The following is a 16,617-nucleotide window of genomic DNA, read 5'->3' as shown; positions in this document are numbered from 1 at the left end:
ATATGCATGCGGTACTGGGTCGTTGTGACATCACAACAGCTCATTAATTCAAATCGAGCATCTTTGCGACAGTTTGATTGACAGCAATTTAAAAGGAGAACTACTGAAATGCAATGAAGAAACAGCAAATTAAAAGAAATGATGTTAAAAATAAAAAGAGACGCTGCTAAAAAAAAGATTGCAAATAAAAAAGTCACAACAGAAGTGAATTATCTGGGATTGTTTTTGCACATACACCACCTTGAGAAGGAGAAAAAAACAACAGGAGTATAAATTGGAAAACAAACGAGAACGTAAGTGAAGATGTTAGTGGACAAAGTCACTGTGTGTATGTTTTTATGTGTCGTATGGTTAGGCCATTTAGGCCTATTTGAATATAACCTGAAAGATGCCGGGTTATTGTTAGCGCCACCTCTCATCGAGTGGAGAATGGGGTTCTGTAGCGTTACTCCAATATGCAGCAAAACGCAGTTCCATGCACCACCTCACAGACCCACCCAGAGCAGTGTCTACCCCAGGCAAACACAACTAACAGGTACTGAGGAACTTGAACAAAAATACACCAGAGTGGAAACAACTGTACGTTAAATACTTCAGTTGTTTACTGTGGTTGTTGTTGTTTGTTTCATTAATGATCATACTAACAATGATTTAAGGCTTTTGTAACAATAGTCAACTTCATTTTGTCTGTTTTTCTATCCAGTTTTATTTTCTGTTTTTTATCCTGTTTTTTCTATCCTGTTTTATTATGTCTTATTGATGTTTTATCTCTATGTTTATTCATGTTTTACTCTGTTAAATTCTTATTGATATTTTATTCTGGGTTTTTTTTACTTTTATTTTTTAACCTTGTACAGTGATCTTGGGTGACCTGAAAGGTGTTTGAAATAAAATGTATTATTATTATTTTTAGAGTTATTTGGAAGAACGTGAAGTGTTTTTTTCATTTGCAGCATTTTATTTTTATTTTTAGCTGTTTGTAGTGTTTCTTTTATTTCCAACATCTTTCCTTTTTATTTGCTGTGGAGTTACCCTCTGAAAAGTGTCACAGTGTTGACAACAGTTTTTGTTGCATCTGCTGTTAAAACATCTGAAAAAACCTTTAATATCAAGAATGTGAAAGTATACCAGAAAAAAAATATACAAATGAGAGAATTTTGAGGAAGTAAGATGTATGGACATATTTCTTATTTTTTTTAAAGTAAAACCAATCTAGATTTACACAGCAGGATGTTAATTAACATTCATTCCATGAAAATGTGTCCATTTGGACATGATTGTCATTTTTTACCAAAATATTTCCTTTTTTAATATGTTCTAAGTTATTGGGAATGTGTTTAAGTTTAAAAAAATAATATTTTCCCATCTCAGGCATTATTTTGTTTTTATAAATTTTCCTTATTTCTAGTTGTGGTTGAAGTAAATTTCCTTTTTACTTTTGAATATGGTGATTTTTGAACATGGTGGTTTTACTTTTGGTCCCCATCCGTCCTGATTGTGTTCACCTGTGTCTCGTCTTATCTATGTGTATTTAAGCCTTGTCTTTCCCTTTCTCCTATACTGGTCCAAATTATGCTGTTCCTCTGTTTTGTGAAGTTAGCTGTTTCCCCTGTTTCGAGTTTCTTAGTTATACTTTTCCTGCATTGCAGTGGTTTTTGGTTTTTAGATTGTTTAAGTTAAAATCCTTGTTCGCCTGGAACTCCTGCCTCCTCCTCTCTGTGCTTGGGTGCTTCCCCCAACCCCCACCGTAACATCTTGTAGTTTAGCTATACATTTCAGCTATTTCGGTTCTTTATTTGATAAAGTTTGAAATATCCAATAAATTTCATTCCACTTCATGATTGTGTTCCAATTGTTGATGGTTCTTCACAAAAAATGTTTTATATCTTAATGTTTGCAGCCTGAAACGTGGTGTTACGGGGATGAGGCGTTACTCGGGGACAAAACTAAAACTACTTTAAATAACAACTTATAGTAATATTAAACATAAAAAGCATTGCTATCAAAAGAGTAACAATAAAACTTTAGATTCATGTAAAAATCATTGACTTTTTATAATAGTAGTTTGGAATGTAAACTTTAATTTAGGTCATGAGGGACATGACAAAATTGATTGTGTATGTTGGAAAACAAATATTATTTCTAATTAAAACAAATAATTTCATTATTTTTGAAAAGAAGTATTAAAATTTTTCATTTCATTGTATATATTAAGCTGTTTGAAAATAAACCTTGATGACCAATTATATTAAATACAGCTTAGTAAGAGAGGGACACAAATTGTCACATTTTCGTAGAATGACTTTAATAACCAAGCCATTTTTTTTACCTTCCACCTGCAACTTTTGCATTCCAATCACCTTCTTCTTTTTAAAAAAAGAAAAATAGAGCATGTCATACTGTGAAGGGATGGTGCTTTTGTCACACCCCAGCATCACAGCTTCTTCTCTAATGATTGTATTATACTCTTAATTGTATTCAGTGGTAATTGTTTACCTTTCTTTAATGAATACCTGAGAGGCTAGCTGTGAGACATTTAGCCAGCATGATTTATGCTAATACACTCGTGAGTTGAATATGGGATTTTCTATTGCCTTTTGTACACAGCATATTGATGATTAGTTATTCGCATTTCTTTTTCCTTTAAAATGGGCTTTAACATTTTTCATATTGAAAGAGATTTTAAGATCTTTACTAACAGAGTTTTAATGAGTTCAGGTGGACTGCTTTGTATAGAAAACGGTGGATGTTATGGAAAAAAATCTCTGTTGTTTGGAGGAAGCACTGAATTCCCAGGGGGTGTACTCTTTGACTGATGAAACTAGTGCTTGAAGCCCCGTTGCCTTTCACACTCTTGCTCATTATTCCAGCTGCTAATAGGAAAGCAGACAGCGTAATGGTTTCCAAAGGGCTGCAGCTCAGCCTAGACATGTTCACCAACCAACGGAAGATCGATAGTCCTTTATTATTGTGTGTGTTTGCATGGATGTTTGGCTGTGGTAAGTGAAAAACTGTAAGGTTGTGAACTGTAAGGCACTCACAAAAAGATCATGGTTTGAAAACACCAAAAATACTTTCAACAAACCTTGAATGTATCTTTTCAGTACTTTCTCATATTTCTTTTTCTTTTTAAGTTCCACTCCAATCATCTATTGATCTGTTTTAAAAGCATTCCTAGTAGTTTTTTTTTTATTATTATGGTTATGCTGTTTTAAGCTAAAGTTAAATAAAAACCTGTGTTGTTTTCTGCAGCGCAGCAGTAGTTCATTAGAAATTCGCCTTTGAGTTGTGGGCGGGACTGTTGGCATAGAGCAACCCTGCCCCCACTTCCTATCACCCATAACCGATCTGTTTGCACTCCCTCCCACTAGGTTACAGCCCCTCACACCCACATCCAAACATTAGCTGTGCAACAAAAGTGGCGAGCAATATTATAGGTATCCAGACGTACAGTTTTGAGCCAGATGCCAGCTCAGACGAGGAACACGAAAACGTACATGGATCTAATCGTGTATGTAAAAAATATGATCTTTTTTAAACAACATTTTTTCATTTGATCCTTATCCAGACTGATTTTACGAAAGAATGTTCAGAAATGCAATTTTAAGCTATGTTTGTAACATTTGAGTGTGTGGACAGGCCCCGCCCCTTCTAGATTTGTATTACATCTGAACCTGACCGTAATGATAAACATCCAGCAAAGTGTTGCTTTATCATGGTTTTACCCCCCCCCCCCTTCTATAATCACCCTCTTATCCCCCCTCTCTAACATCCCTCTCTCTTATTCCCTCCTTTCCTTTTCCGTCCGGTCCAACACAAAAGATTTTGATTAAAATGAATAAAGTTTGGCCTCATATTACAAAAGGGGTTTATTCAGACATACCTCTGGATTGTCAGAAGATTCATAACCCCTGTTGTTAAAGTAAAATATGTCCAACACAAGAGGCCTTCAGCTTTCATCTGTTTGCCCAGTTGTTGGACAGGACAAGTTGATTAAAAAAAAAATGCAATTTTAAGCTCAATTTTCATTACGTATGTTCTCCATCGTCAGACCCCCCCCCCCACACACACACACACACATACACACAAAAACATGTTATAAACAATAAAAACATAGTTTTATTCAAAGTGGGTCTTAGACATCACTTATAAATGACAGTTGTGCTTTTTTAGGCTTCTTCTTCTCATCTGATCATGCTCAGAATTTAAAAGAATAGTATATCTATTAACAGTGTTTGAGAGAAAGCCATTTATCTCATCAAAGACTGCAGACTATAGAACCCAAAGCTTTTTTTTATGCAATCTTTCTTGAGAACTCCTAAGAGGGGCCAGTAATAACAATGTTTAATTTCCTGCTTTGGTTCTCTCACAGACAGTGAATCGAAAGAGTCTGGGCTCGGTAGAAATGTTTTTGTAACCTTCTCTAGCCTCATCAGCATTTATGTCTTTTTTAAATTCCTTGGAAGTGTTCTTTTATTCATTCTTTGTAATATTTCACCTCAGTAAAGTGCACGAGGTGTGGCAGACGTGGCACTGTTACTCTGTCCTCACAGATTTCAAGTAACTCACTGTTCTGGTCTGTTGTGAATGTAATGTAGTCAACGTCTGTCATTATTGTTTGAACTTTCTTACGTAACTGCAAGCTTTTTTTTTTAATTCCCTGGTATCACATATTTCTCAGAAACATCCATTTGTCTTCCAAACCTACTTAATCCCTTGCAGGAGCCTATCCCAGCAGTACGCCACACACTCACATTTACACCTAAGAGTCACCAGTTAACCATGAAGCATGTTTTTGGACTGTAGGAGCATGGGGTGATTTTTGCGCCATAGTTCCAAGCACAACACTCACTGTTTTGAACGTAAAGTAAAAAAAAAAAAAAATGTGTTTGCTCAAAAAATTATTTTGCACTTGAAACAGAATAATGCACTTAAAACTAAAAAAAAAAGTGCAAACATGACAGTTTTACTCTCATCACTAGACTGACACTACAACTGTCACTCGAGAGAAATTCTCTCTCTTCTGCCAATGAAACAGAACAAGACACTACATTCTAAATGTTCCATGAAAGCCAGCCAATCAGACATGGACATGAAGGTTGATGCTGATTGGTCAGAAATTGTTTCAATCACGCACAAAACCTGATCCAGTGTATGAGCTAACATGGTGGAATCCTAGGATTCCTGCTATTCCTTTTATAAGGGCTCCCTCCTCATTCACAGATCACATTTGCAGATGACATTGTTCTTCAGGTTGCTTGTGGGTGATTAGGTTGATTTCTTCAACTGGTTAAAGAGACTAAGCTAGTTTGTATGTGCAATATTTGTTAACAAAGTTTATTAAAAAAAGAAAACTAAACTAGATATGTCTTTGAGGGTTCTTACTTTTCCAGGTAACCTTGTCTTAAAGTAAAATCATGATATCTGGACTTAAAATCTTTCTTGAAACGTTTGAGCATTTATTCTAGTGGCTTCATTGGTTGGAAGCCTGGATTCAGTCAGATTTCTTACAGTCAGACATTAAATTAAATGTGAAAATGGAAAGGATGAGGTTAATGATAATCTAGAAGTATGGGGTAGATAAAAAAATGTATTATAGTAATTAAAAAGTTATGATTGTGTAAGAGGTGAGATTTGGTGACCACATCAAGACAAGAGGAAGATCAGACCTTTATTGTCTAAATCAAAAGCATAAAAACAATTCTACCTTCACTGGTATCAGGAAAGTGCACTCATAGGGCCCTATGGGGTGCTTAAGGACCTGCCCTTTTTGCCTCGCAATAAAAAAAAAGTATTAATATAACTAAATTCCTGTTAGAGATACATGGCAAAAAATCGTTGCTACAAAATCCCGCCGGTATTTTATTCATAGCCATTTTCTTCAAATACAGGGGTTCTGAGCTGCTTTACGGTTCCACTCAGACTCAGGGCTGCCAGAGAGAGAAAGATAACAAGATAAACTGCTGCTCCACAGAGACCTAAAGAGACGTGACAGTGAAGCATCTTGAACCTATGAGTTCGGGTCTAAATAGTTGCCATCCACTGTTTCAACTATCTCAAATATGGTTATAATCAGGCTCATGGCTCACAGAGTGCATTTCTACTTTAGCCAGACGTCTGAGCAAGGTGCATCTAGTCAAAACAACGTAGATCATCCTGGGACAGGAGGTTTGGTACTAAGTTCAAAATAAAACATCGGGTGAAATTTTAAAATAAATTGACTACATTTATAGCTGGTTCATAGCTTTCTCACTACAGGTTTGACACTGCGATAAATTAATCTGTTAATATTTTCTGATTAGATTTGCCTTCTATAAATTCTGCATTATTCTGTTTCAGAATCGTTTGTGTTAAAATCCTTCCAATCACAACAAAAGCCTGTGATAAAGGATAAGATGCAGAAGAGAGTTTATCTGGCTGTAAATCCACATTTAGAACAGGAGTCACATTGGGTGCAGCTGTGAGGAACTGGAGGTGCAGGAAACTGGGCTTGAGGCAAAAATGGAAAGATTTAGTAAATAAACTTAAACAGGACAATAACTGTGGAAAAACAAAACGGAGATAAAGTAGATGACCTGACAATGTAGAACTGAAAACTACACATAATTCACAGAAATGAAGACACATGTAGATGATTAACATGAATCTGGAGTGATTGACACCACTGAAAAACCAAACTTAACCACAGAATCCTCACAGCTACAGTATGAGAATAACATATTAATAATGATTCCAATATTTTGGGGCTAAAAGTTGTAGGATTTCTATGATTAAAATATTACCATCTGTATTAAAAGTTGATTATGCCTGCAGCACATTGTGCCAACATAGATTATCTCCAGTATTTTATTGCTCTTATGTCTTCCAAGTATATTATAAAGTGAATAAACTCATGTTGACAATAATTTGTTTACATAAAAAATAACAGTTGTTTCACTTACACGGGTCAGGTAGCTGTGTGGTTATTTATTAGTGTTTTATTTTTAAATGTTACAAAATTTCTATATTATGTAAAGGACGAAAAAATGTGTTTTTGCTGCCATTTTCCGACGTTGAGCCGCTGCCCCTCTGAAATCCTGTGAAATCCCTGACCCGCACATGCAGACCTGCCTGTTTTTCAGCAGACTGGCTGGGAGGAGAACAAATGTTGCCAAATAATATCTAGAAATAGTAAATAGTTTTAGTTGCAAATAGTCATAGTTAGTTTATAAGTTATCTGTTTAACTCTTTAATACCATGTTTAAAACTTCTTTCTGTCCAAATGTCTGTTTGACATTCGTTTGATTACTGTGACTCTTTAACCATTTATGCAATTAGCATAATTCCAGCAGATCCAGAAGCCGACATGCTTATACAATTGACATTTTTCAGCCAATTCTGAAAAGTCACTGTGAAGAACTACTTTTCTCTGCGAGAGAATCAGCTGATTTATATTGATTGCGTAAACAGTCAAAGAATAATGGTAGATCAAAGAGCGTGTTTTATTTCGGTGTCCGTGGTGTTAAAGGGTTAAAGTGAAACTACTGGAGATGTTCTAAGAGTAAAATATTGTGCATAACTGCTTCAAACAAGCCCAGAATATTTCAAGGCAGGTGTCAGCTGCGATAAGAACCATTTGCGGTTATGCTGGATTAAGCTACCGCTCAGATAGAGCCATCTTCCCAATGACTAATGTGCCCCGAGTTTATCCACATTTAAACCCAAACTTTTTTAGATATACTGCATTGTCCGCTCTGATCTGGCCTTTTCATCTTTTGTTTTTCATCTTTTTTCTGACTCTATTACCATTGTTTTAGTGTCATCAGTACTTTTTTGTGTCTCTGTAAAGGTCTTTAAATTGTTTCTGTTAAAAGTTAAAGATACAGAGCTCTCCTATAAAAACACTGTCTATTCACTTCATTTAATTTATACTTTACTTCATGGTTTTGTGTCTCCTTTTAAATCCATAAACTATTTTTTCTTTATAAGCATACTATAATTTTTAGTTTTCATTTTTATGCTAAATTATGCAAAAAAAAAGTCATTCTGATTAGAACTTTGTCCTGTTTCATTAACTTTTGAAGTAAACTCTTGGAAACTTCCAAAGAAAAGTGCATCCGGAAGGAGCTCTTTTGAAAAATTTGAGGAAAATGTTTTCGGATTGCGCTGTTCTTCTAGAAAAGCTGCAATTGCCCTCACACTGGATGATTTGGAAGAAGGGTTCATCTTACTGCAATTATAGGAAAGTAAATAGAAGTGCTGCATGAGCAGTCCTTGAGTATTTTTGTGATGGCATGCAAGAGAATTGAGAAACTTCCCATTGTAGTTTTTGGTTCTATGCTTGAATGACTGCTGCTCCTTCGAGAGCTCCATCCTGCTTTACTGTGTGAATTATTTCTTCCTTTGTGTTCGTTCTTTCCTCCTAAATATAGAAAAGTCATTCATGTTTCATGAGAACTAAGTTTAACTTTGTTTTGCAAAAATTAACATGTTTTCATCGCCATACTTTGATTTTAGGAGTACTATTTTGGTTCTTATGTGAAAACAATCTCTTATTGTGTTTTCTACATTTTAAGGCACAATAAGACATTACTTTTTTTTTTTTAAATGGTGCGCCTCATAATCTGGAGCGCCTTATATGGATTATTTCTGGTTATGTTTACTGATGTTGAAGTGAATTTGAGAGGCACACAGCACTCTGTCAAAATTTCCGTCTGTTTTTTATTCGAGTTGCAAAGAAGGTTGGGTGAACACCCTAATGCGGCTAGCGTAGCGGTTTTGGACAGTGTTTTTTTTTAACGTATTTCTAACAAGGTTTGGTACGACGGAGTATTAGGGCCACCAAAAAAACAAAAATTAGAGCCACCAAAAAAAAAAAAAAAGTAAAATTACGAGATTTTATCTCGTAAATTTAGGAGATAAAAACTCGTAAATTTACGACTTTTTATCTCATAAATTTACGACTTAAAATCTCATAAATTTACGAGAAAAAAGTCGTAGATTAAGGAAAAAACACTGAAGTTGTCCGTTTATCGGAACCTAGCTTGAAGATGAAGTATGTGGAGCCTTTTGTGAAGCTTCATTTCCGGATTATTATAGGTTTAAAACAAAGAGATTCTGAACCTTTTGGCGACTCAAAATCAGATTATTTTCCGTGTAGCAGTCTTTCCAGGGTTCAGTGTCAGTAAAGCGGAGTTTAATATGTAAAATAAGGAGCTCAGAGACACGTTTGGGTGTAGACAATCGCTGCAGCCTTTATTCTCCTTTTCATTCACATTTTCTGAAGTTCATTTGTCTCATTACGTCATGAACCTGTCATCCCAACACCAATGCGGAAGTAAACAGTGTTACAAACGCCCCCTCCTGCAGATGAAATGTCCCGTTTCAGCATAAAACAATAAAGAGGAATGAAAATAGTGTTTTATATTAGCTTTGGAACGTTGAAAATGCCCAAAAAAAAGTGCTCCTCCTTTTGTGTGACGGAAGCGTCACACAGACGTAGAGTCTTGTCTTTGGTGGAGAAAGGATTTAAGCGAACAGCTGCAGGGACACCGACGACGGCTAGTTCATCGGGCTGCAGAGATCCTGCAAACCAACCATCAATAAATAAAACTTTAATGAATCGTAAATCAAACAAATGACCTTCCAGACATTTGGAACGTTATCAATAAACATTCAGCTCACCTGTTCAACAAAGTTTAGTCGGTCTGCTCTGCTGCTGCACGGCGTTCACCTTCTGCTCTGCATGCTAACTTCCACTGTAATCTCCTAAAATTACGACTTTTTTTCTCCTAAATTTACGAGTTTTTATCTCCTAAATTTACGAGATAAAATCTCGTAATTTTACTTTTTTTTTTTTTTGGTGGCTCTAATTTTTTTTTTTTCTTTGGTGGCCCTAATACTCCGTCGTAGTTTGGAGTTAGCATAGTCACAGTAATGTTTGTTTCAGCAGTATTAATCGGAGTTAAAGGTATTTTAAATATACTAACGTGGCTAACGCTTCTAATGTGGCTAACGTGTAGCTTGTTACAAACAAGTTCTAGAGTTTCTGTGAACGCAGTTAATAGTCTGACTGAAGGACTTATCTCTGACTCTTTTGCAACTTATAGTTTGGAGCATTTTATACATACATAAGTTTGAAAATAGACCGTACATTGACAGTGCCTTTTTATCCTGTGTGCCCTATATTTGTGAAAATACATTATTTATGGTAATGTTTGACCACATATCTTTTTTTTTAGGTTTTTAGGTGTTCCCCCTGGTCGAGGTAGCTGCCCCCTCACCGGAGCTTTGCCCTTTGACCTCATCTACACCGATTACCATGGCTTGCAGCAAATGAAGCAACACATGGGTCTGTCATTGAGGAAGCACAAGTCAGTTCTAATTTTTATTTTTCCTTTTGCCCACCTTCCTAAATCTGCAGTTTTTTCTATTCCACAAGCCCTGTTTGTGAGGTCTTGTTGTGTTCCTTTGTGTGCTGCTTAAAAAAAACTGTAATTGACTTTCTGCACGGGGTTATTTGCTGGCAGCAGTACAGACTCTTAACCCTGCAGCGCATCAGCAAAAAATGTCTTCTTCCAATTTGGCTTTTTCTTTCTTTTTTTTTGGAGCCAGATCAATGACTTAGGTGTTTGCTTCAGGGTTGTTGATCTGCCTACATTTTATTCTGTCTTTTTAATACATCAATACCCAGTTTATCTGCACACAGCTGATGGGGTCTGCACAAATGTACACTTAAAAAAAAACTTAAAAACAATGATACCAATGACTAACAAAACAAAAACAGTATAGTAGCAATAATTAGATATTCATTTTTTTACATTGTAGGGCATAGGAGCTCATTACGTCAAATAGGGCTGCACGATATGAAGAAAACTCGCGATATGCGATATTAGTAATTAATATTGGGATAATAAAATAATTTGCGGTATATAAACAATTAGCAAAACAACCAAAAATATTATTCCCATTCCATTACAACTGCTTAAAAATTATACTACAAATGACCCTTGTTGACATAGGAGGCAAACATACAAAATAATAGGGCGCCATCCGATTAGTTAACAACGTGAAGGGGTCCATCTGATTGGTCAAATGCAGAAAGGGATTCTTTCAATCCATTAAACACTTCAAGCTGCCATAAGATTGTTTGGCCACATCTAAGGTAACCATTTATTGCAAATTTACTGTCTTTTGCGATTTGCATATTGCACAGCTTTATATTGCGATAACGATAAATTTGCGGTATATTGTGCAGGCCTAACGTCGAAGGACATGTGGGTAAATCACCTACTATCAGAGATGAATAAACACAATAATTAAAATCTGTTTTTTAAAAATCTGTCAGTAAATAATCATCCTCACCATGAAGTATGTCACTTGATTGACACGCAGGACAGCCAATCAAACATCGATCGAACACCACCAGGCTCTGACATGAGACACGCATCCTGGCTTAAGAAACTCACTGCACTCCATGAGCACCTGGCAGCACAAATGAACCAGCAGCTAAAAGATGACACTCACCCTGAATAGCTAACGGAAGGGAAAATAATCCTTATCCAGAGGGATCCCTTAAATTGTACAGACCCATCCAACTACCGGCCAATAACCTGTCTCTCCACAACATGGAAGTGCATGTCAGGCATCATTCCAACCAAAATAAATAGAGCAATGCAAAGAAGGGCATTAGTAGAGATTCCAGAGGAGCCAAATCTGGTTGACAGAACAGTTGCTCAAGACTGCAGGTCACGACACACCAACCTGTGCACAGCCTGGATTGATTAAAAGAAAGTCATGACTCAATGGCACACACGTGGATCACTGAATGCTTGGAGCTGTACAACATCAACAGGACTCTAAAAGCCTTCATAGGAAAATCGACAAAGTTTTGGAAAACCACCCTTAAAGCCAATCCAAGCCAGTTGCGCAAGTGTCCATCAAATGTGGCATATACCAAGGTCAATGCTGCACTGACCTTGACCTTGTCCCCACTGCTGTTCTGCGTAGATCTGAACCCCCTCAGCCCAATAATCAACAAGACTGGCTATGGATACCGACTCAGAAATGGGGCCAACATCAGTCACCTCCTCTAAATGGATGACATCAAGCTATACGCTTATCAGTGCGGCATTGACTGTGATCAACACCACCAGGAGCTACAGTACTGACATTGGGATGTCATTCTGGCTCAAGAAATGCAGTCAGATGTTGACAAATAGAAGCAAGGTAGTCCATACAGAAGGAGTCTCATTCCCAGAAGGAACAATAACAGACATTGAAGACAGTAACAAGTATCTTGGAATATCTCAGGCAAATGGCAACCTGGAACGGGCAACAAGGAAAGCTGCAACAGCCAAATACCTCCAAGAAGTAAGGCAAGTCCTGCGAAGCCAGCTTAATGGCTAGAACAAGACCCGGGCAATAAACAGCTATGCACACACACCCAGCAAGAATAAAAAGATGAAAAAAGGAAGCGATACAGATCACAGATGTAAAGACATGAAAGCTCCTCACCAACTTATTTTTTAGGTGTGCGTTTATCACTGTGGGTTATCACTTTTTAATGCACAACCAGCAGCCAATCAGAATCGAGTATTCACCCAGACCATGGTAAAACTCGTAGTAAATGATTAACATTTCCAACTTTATAATAACGCTCTAGTAACATATACTGATGCCACAATTTCTCTGACCATGAAAAAAAACAGTAATGCTGCTTTCACTGACCACCTGACACACTGCAGCTTCACAGTTGTTTGTCTTAACTCCTGATCCCTTGGAATTATTGAAAACATGGCAGCAACAGAACTATCTGATGGTTTTAAAAACCATTAGTCCTGAGCGGATTGACCAGCCCTCTTTGGCCACGCAGAACATACCAGCACTTTTCTTGACAGCTTCACCTGTGGTTGCAGATACATAGCTTTTATAAATCATCCAAGATTATTTTGACTTCCCTGCATGTAAATTAGCACATATGGGAATACTGGTAATGGTTTACTGAATGTTGTAAAAATGTTGAGAATAGATTTTTATTAAAAAATAGACAAGATTAAGGATGCTTTTGTGGTTACAATAATTTGTCATTAGACATTTGTCTTGAAATAATTAATTTCAATTATAACTAAAACACTCAGTGCAATTATATTAACTGAAAAGGTCTTGCTTCATCAAGGTGCCACATCCGAGTCATAGACACCTTCGGCACTGAACCGGCCTACAACCACGAGGAGTACGCCACACTTCACGGCTACAGAACAAACTGGGGATACTGGAACCTTCACGGGCAGCAGTATATGACCATGTTCCGTATGTGGAGTCTCATTTTGCACTCTTTTTTTGCTGATTCAGCATGTACAGAAACGGTTTAACTTTTTGCTTTTGTTTTGCAGAAGATTCTTTGCAAAGACAAAAAAAAAGTAATGATTTCTTTGTGAAGACAGGTTGTACACTGGTTTGAGTGACTAAACATGCAGGCAGATTGTGTTAACTGACAGACGCCTCAGGCTGTTACAGGCCAACTTTGGGGCTACCAGAGAGACATCAGAACAGCTGCACCTGCACAGATGCCTGCAGCTTTATAGCTTTAGCCAAACCCTAAAGGCAACATAGAAATACATTTTTAAAAACACAAGTAGCACACGCGTAGTACTGAAAGATTCAGTGAAGCTGCTGGAAGATGAAATCCTAGGCTTTGGTATCAGTCTGCAATTATTACAACAGGAATAGGCAAGCCTTTTGTTTTCAAAATAGTGTTATCACACAACCTGTCACAGAGAGATCTTAGCTTTCATCCCAGCTCTGGAAACTGATTGAAAATAATGTTTCTTTTCTTCTCACCACTTCACAGATTTGTGTTGTGGCAGATTTCCCTTGTTAGATTTTTACTTCAGTTTGCTTCCTGGAACCGCACATCTGCAGTTTGTCCTCTTAGAGCTTTTTCAGAAGCAAAAAAATGAAAAGAGTCTTTAACTGACAGTTAACACTCAATTTCATGCATTTTGCCCATTAATACAGAAAAAAAAAACATGACCGTTGTGTATTTTCACCCCTAAAAAAGATGTAAAGTTCTGTTTTGCTAACGAACCGTGTCCTTGGCAGCCCATACTCCAGACAACTCCTTTATGGGTTTTGTGGCAGAGGAGTTGAATGAGACTGAGAGACTGTATATTCAAAGGAACAAGGTCAACAACATGGCTGTTGTGTACGGCAAAGATGCCAGCATGTGGAAGGTAAGTCACATAGATAGCATATTTGTTGCAGGTTTTGTATTTTCAGACTTTTACTTGCAAGTGCGCAGTTTCTATCACAAAATAAACTCCTTTATTTTTATACAAGTTGGATTTAGCAAATTCCTGCATAAACTTTTTCCCTTTAGGTTTCTGAAAGAACAGTTGGCATTATTTGAAGTAAAAAAAAATCTGTGAGGTGCTGCCAAGGGCTTTGGCTCTTGCTGTAACTTTGAAGTATGTGCTCCTTCTAGGTTTGTAATGCTCCAATGTGGCTGCAGATTTGTCTTTCTTCTGCCATAGAGTAACCTCCTTTACATAACAGCCTTGGCTGTGATGTAACACTTCTGAACGTGAGAAATTGGCGTGAAAAAGCCTTTTAGTTAAGGTCTCTGTAGATATGGTAAATCCATATTGAGCTCAGGAGAGAAACTTTCTGCATTTTTCTCCGCTTGCTGTTTTTAATTTGTACTGCTTTGTATTTTTCATGTCCTGATGCATCATTGATGGATCACAACAGCTGCAAGTGAGTACAAATACTCACTCATCAATTCTCTAATAGCTAAAGGCCAAACATTAGTTTTTTATTGACTTTATTTCTGCAATACATCTCAAAATGAACTTCATGTTTGTTAGCATAAATCTATTGAAAGTTGATTCAAGGACTGTAAAATTTTGCAAGTAAAAAGATAACTGAATTAAGTGGTGTTGTATGGCCCGCAAGCACTACTCGACTCCGTCCTCGCGGCCCCCTTCTGACACCCCCCCACTACATGGCCCTCACTCTCAGTCCCCTTTTTTTGTTAACTATGCCGTTAAAACATGTTATCCCACATAGCTTCCCAATGATGCTTGAGGAGTGAAGGGGCTGTGATTTTAAATCCCTAAAAATAGTTTACATTTGTGAAAAGTTGGCTACTACTAGTTTCTTTTATTTTTATCCAAGATGGTGGCCTCTTCCTAAGGGTAAAGGTCAACAAAAAGTTGAAGGTGGTTGTAGACTTAAGCTGACGATGTGTGTATGAAATTTTGTGAAGATTGCTCTTACAAATTTCATGTTTTGCGACAAAATGGCCGCCGAGCCGTAGGTGCTGTGACAATTCCATAATCATTTTAAAATGTCTTTTGAAAATCCTCGACTGCGTTTTGGGTTGTTTCCTGATTTTGAGTTATTTTTTAAGCTCCGAAAGAGATTTTTTTGACGGTTTATCTTTCTCCTGCTATATTTAAGAAGCACAATAAGATTCTTTCAAGGCGAGCCATCAGGTTTCAGAAAATTGAATTGAAAGGGTTTCATTATCATTATAATATGGAGAGCACACATGATTTATGACTGAAAGAGGTGTTTTATATGTTCTTTTATGACATTATCGCAAAAAAATCACTGCAAAATAATACATATAATAGTTTAAACTGCTGCAGAGGATATGCATCAATATTTCTGTATGTTGCATTAAAATTCCATAAGTTCTGCTGACAGTATTTGTGCTGAAGATAGTATCAACTCATTACATCTTTTTCTGCTGGCTTCAATTTCATTTTTAACACCTTTGAGGATTTTTTTTCCCTCTTTCCGAATGGAAGTGAGGTTATCAGTGTGTGTCTGGATGCTACTGAGAAAACCATTTATGCCGTGTGATCAGTCCAGACAGGTGCCACACTGCAGCAAAAGTTATTTTTCACGATAAATAAATCAATATAATACAAATCTAAAACAAAAAAAGAGCAAAAAAAAGAAACATTTCGGCACATGTACAGTTCAAGTGCAAGATCAACATTACAAACCCCTTTTTTGCCACACTATTGGTAAAAAATTTCCCACATTACTAAATATTTATAGATGAAGATTATGTAAATACATAGGTGCAATAAATTAAAACTATAAGTTTTAAAAACTGTTTACTTTTTTATTGGAAACCCAAAAGATTCCTACAAAAAAACAATTCCTCCTTCAGAATTCAGGCCTGAAGTGTGACTGTAAAGCAACAATTTTTTATTGTTTGACGAAATTTCCCTTGAGGTTTTCATTTCAGTTTATGCAAAACTTGCAGATTTAAAAAAAAAATAAAAAAAAAAAAATAAAAACACAGGAAGAGACATACTTTAAATCTGTCCTTAAAGCACCACAAAAAAAAGCCTCCAAAACAAAGATATATCTAAGCAGCCGAAAATCATATTGGTTCCTAAAAGGGGAACAGGTCCCCAAAGCCAGAACAATATTGGCAAAAAGATTAAAGCCCCTTCACTAGTATTAGAAAAATATGGGTTTTGATGCATCTAAAATTGGGGGCACATAGGTTTTAGAATGATCACTGGATAGATTCAAGGTTTTTGTTTTAAAGGGATGTTTGTTCCCCACTGTAGTTGGTAAATGCAGGACACAAAGCTACAATTATAACAGAGGTGT

At 36.6% G+C, this 16,617-nt stretch overlaps 1 protein-coding gene across 2 annotated transcripts in view; it reads left to right on the top strand.

Moving 5' to 3' along the window:
- LOC101163172 (alpha-1,6-mannosylglycoprotein 6-beta-N-acetylglucosaminyltransferase B) overlaps positions 1 to 16,617 on the top strand; it is a 91,866-nt gene that overhangs the window by 49,366 nt on the left and 25,883 nt on the right. For both annotated transcript variants that reach the window (XM_023957678.1, XM_023957679.1), the window contains exons 9-12: positions 10,221 to 10,352; positions 13,157 to 13,290; positions 14,083 to 14,213; positions 14,731 to 14,736. In XM_023957678.1, the coding sequence (XP_023813446.1) occupies positions 10,221 to 10,352; positions 13,157 to 13,290; positions 14,083 to 14,213; positions 14,731 to 14,736 (403 nt within the window). The remainder of the gene's footprint in view (positions 1 to 10,220; positions 10,353 to 13,156; positions 13,291 to 14,082; positions 14,214 to 14,730; positions 14,737 to 16,617) is intronic.

This window comes from Oryzias latipes, chromosome 8, assembly GCF_002234675.1.
Source record: "Oryzias latipes chromosome 8, ASM223467v1".
NCBI lineage: Eukaryota > Metazoa > Chordata > Actinopteri > Beloniformes > Adrianichthyidae > Oryzias > Oryzias latipes.
Note: the sequence above shows the minus strand (reverse complement) of the source record. Positions and strands in the feature narration are given on the sequence as shown.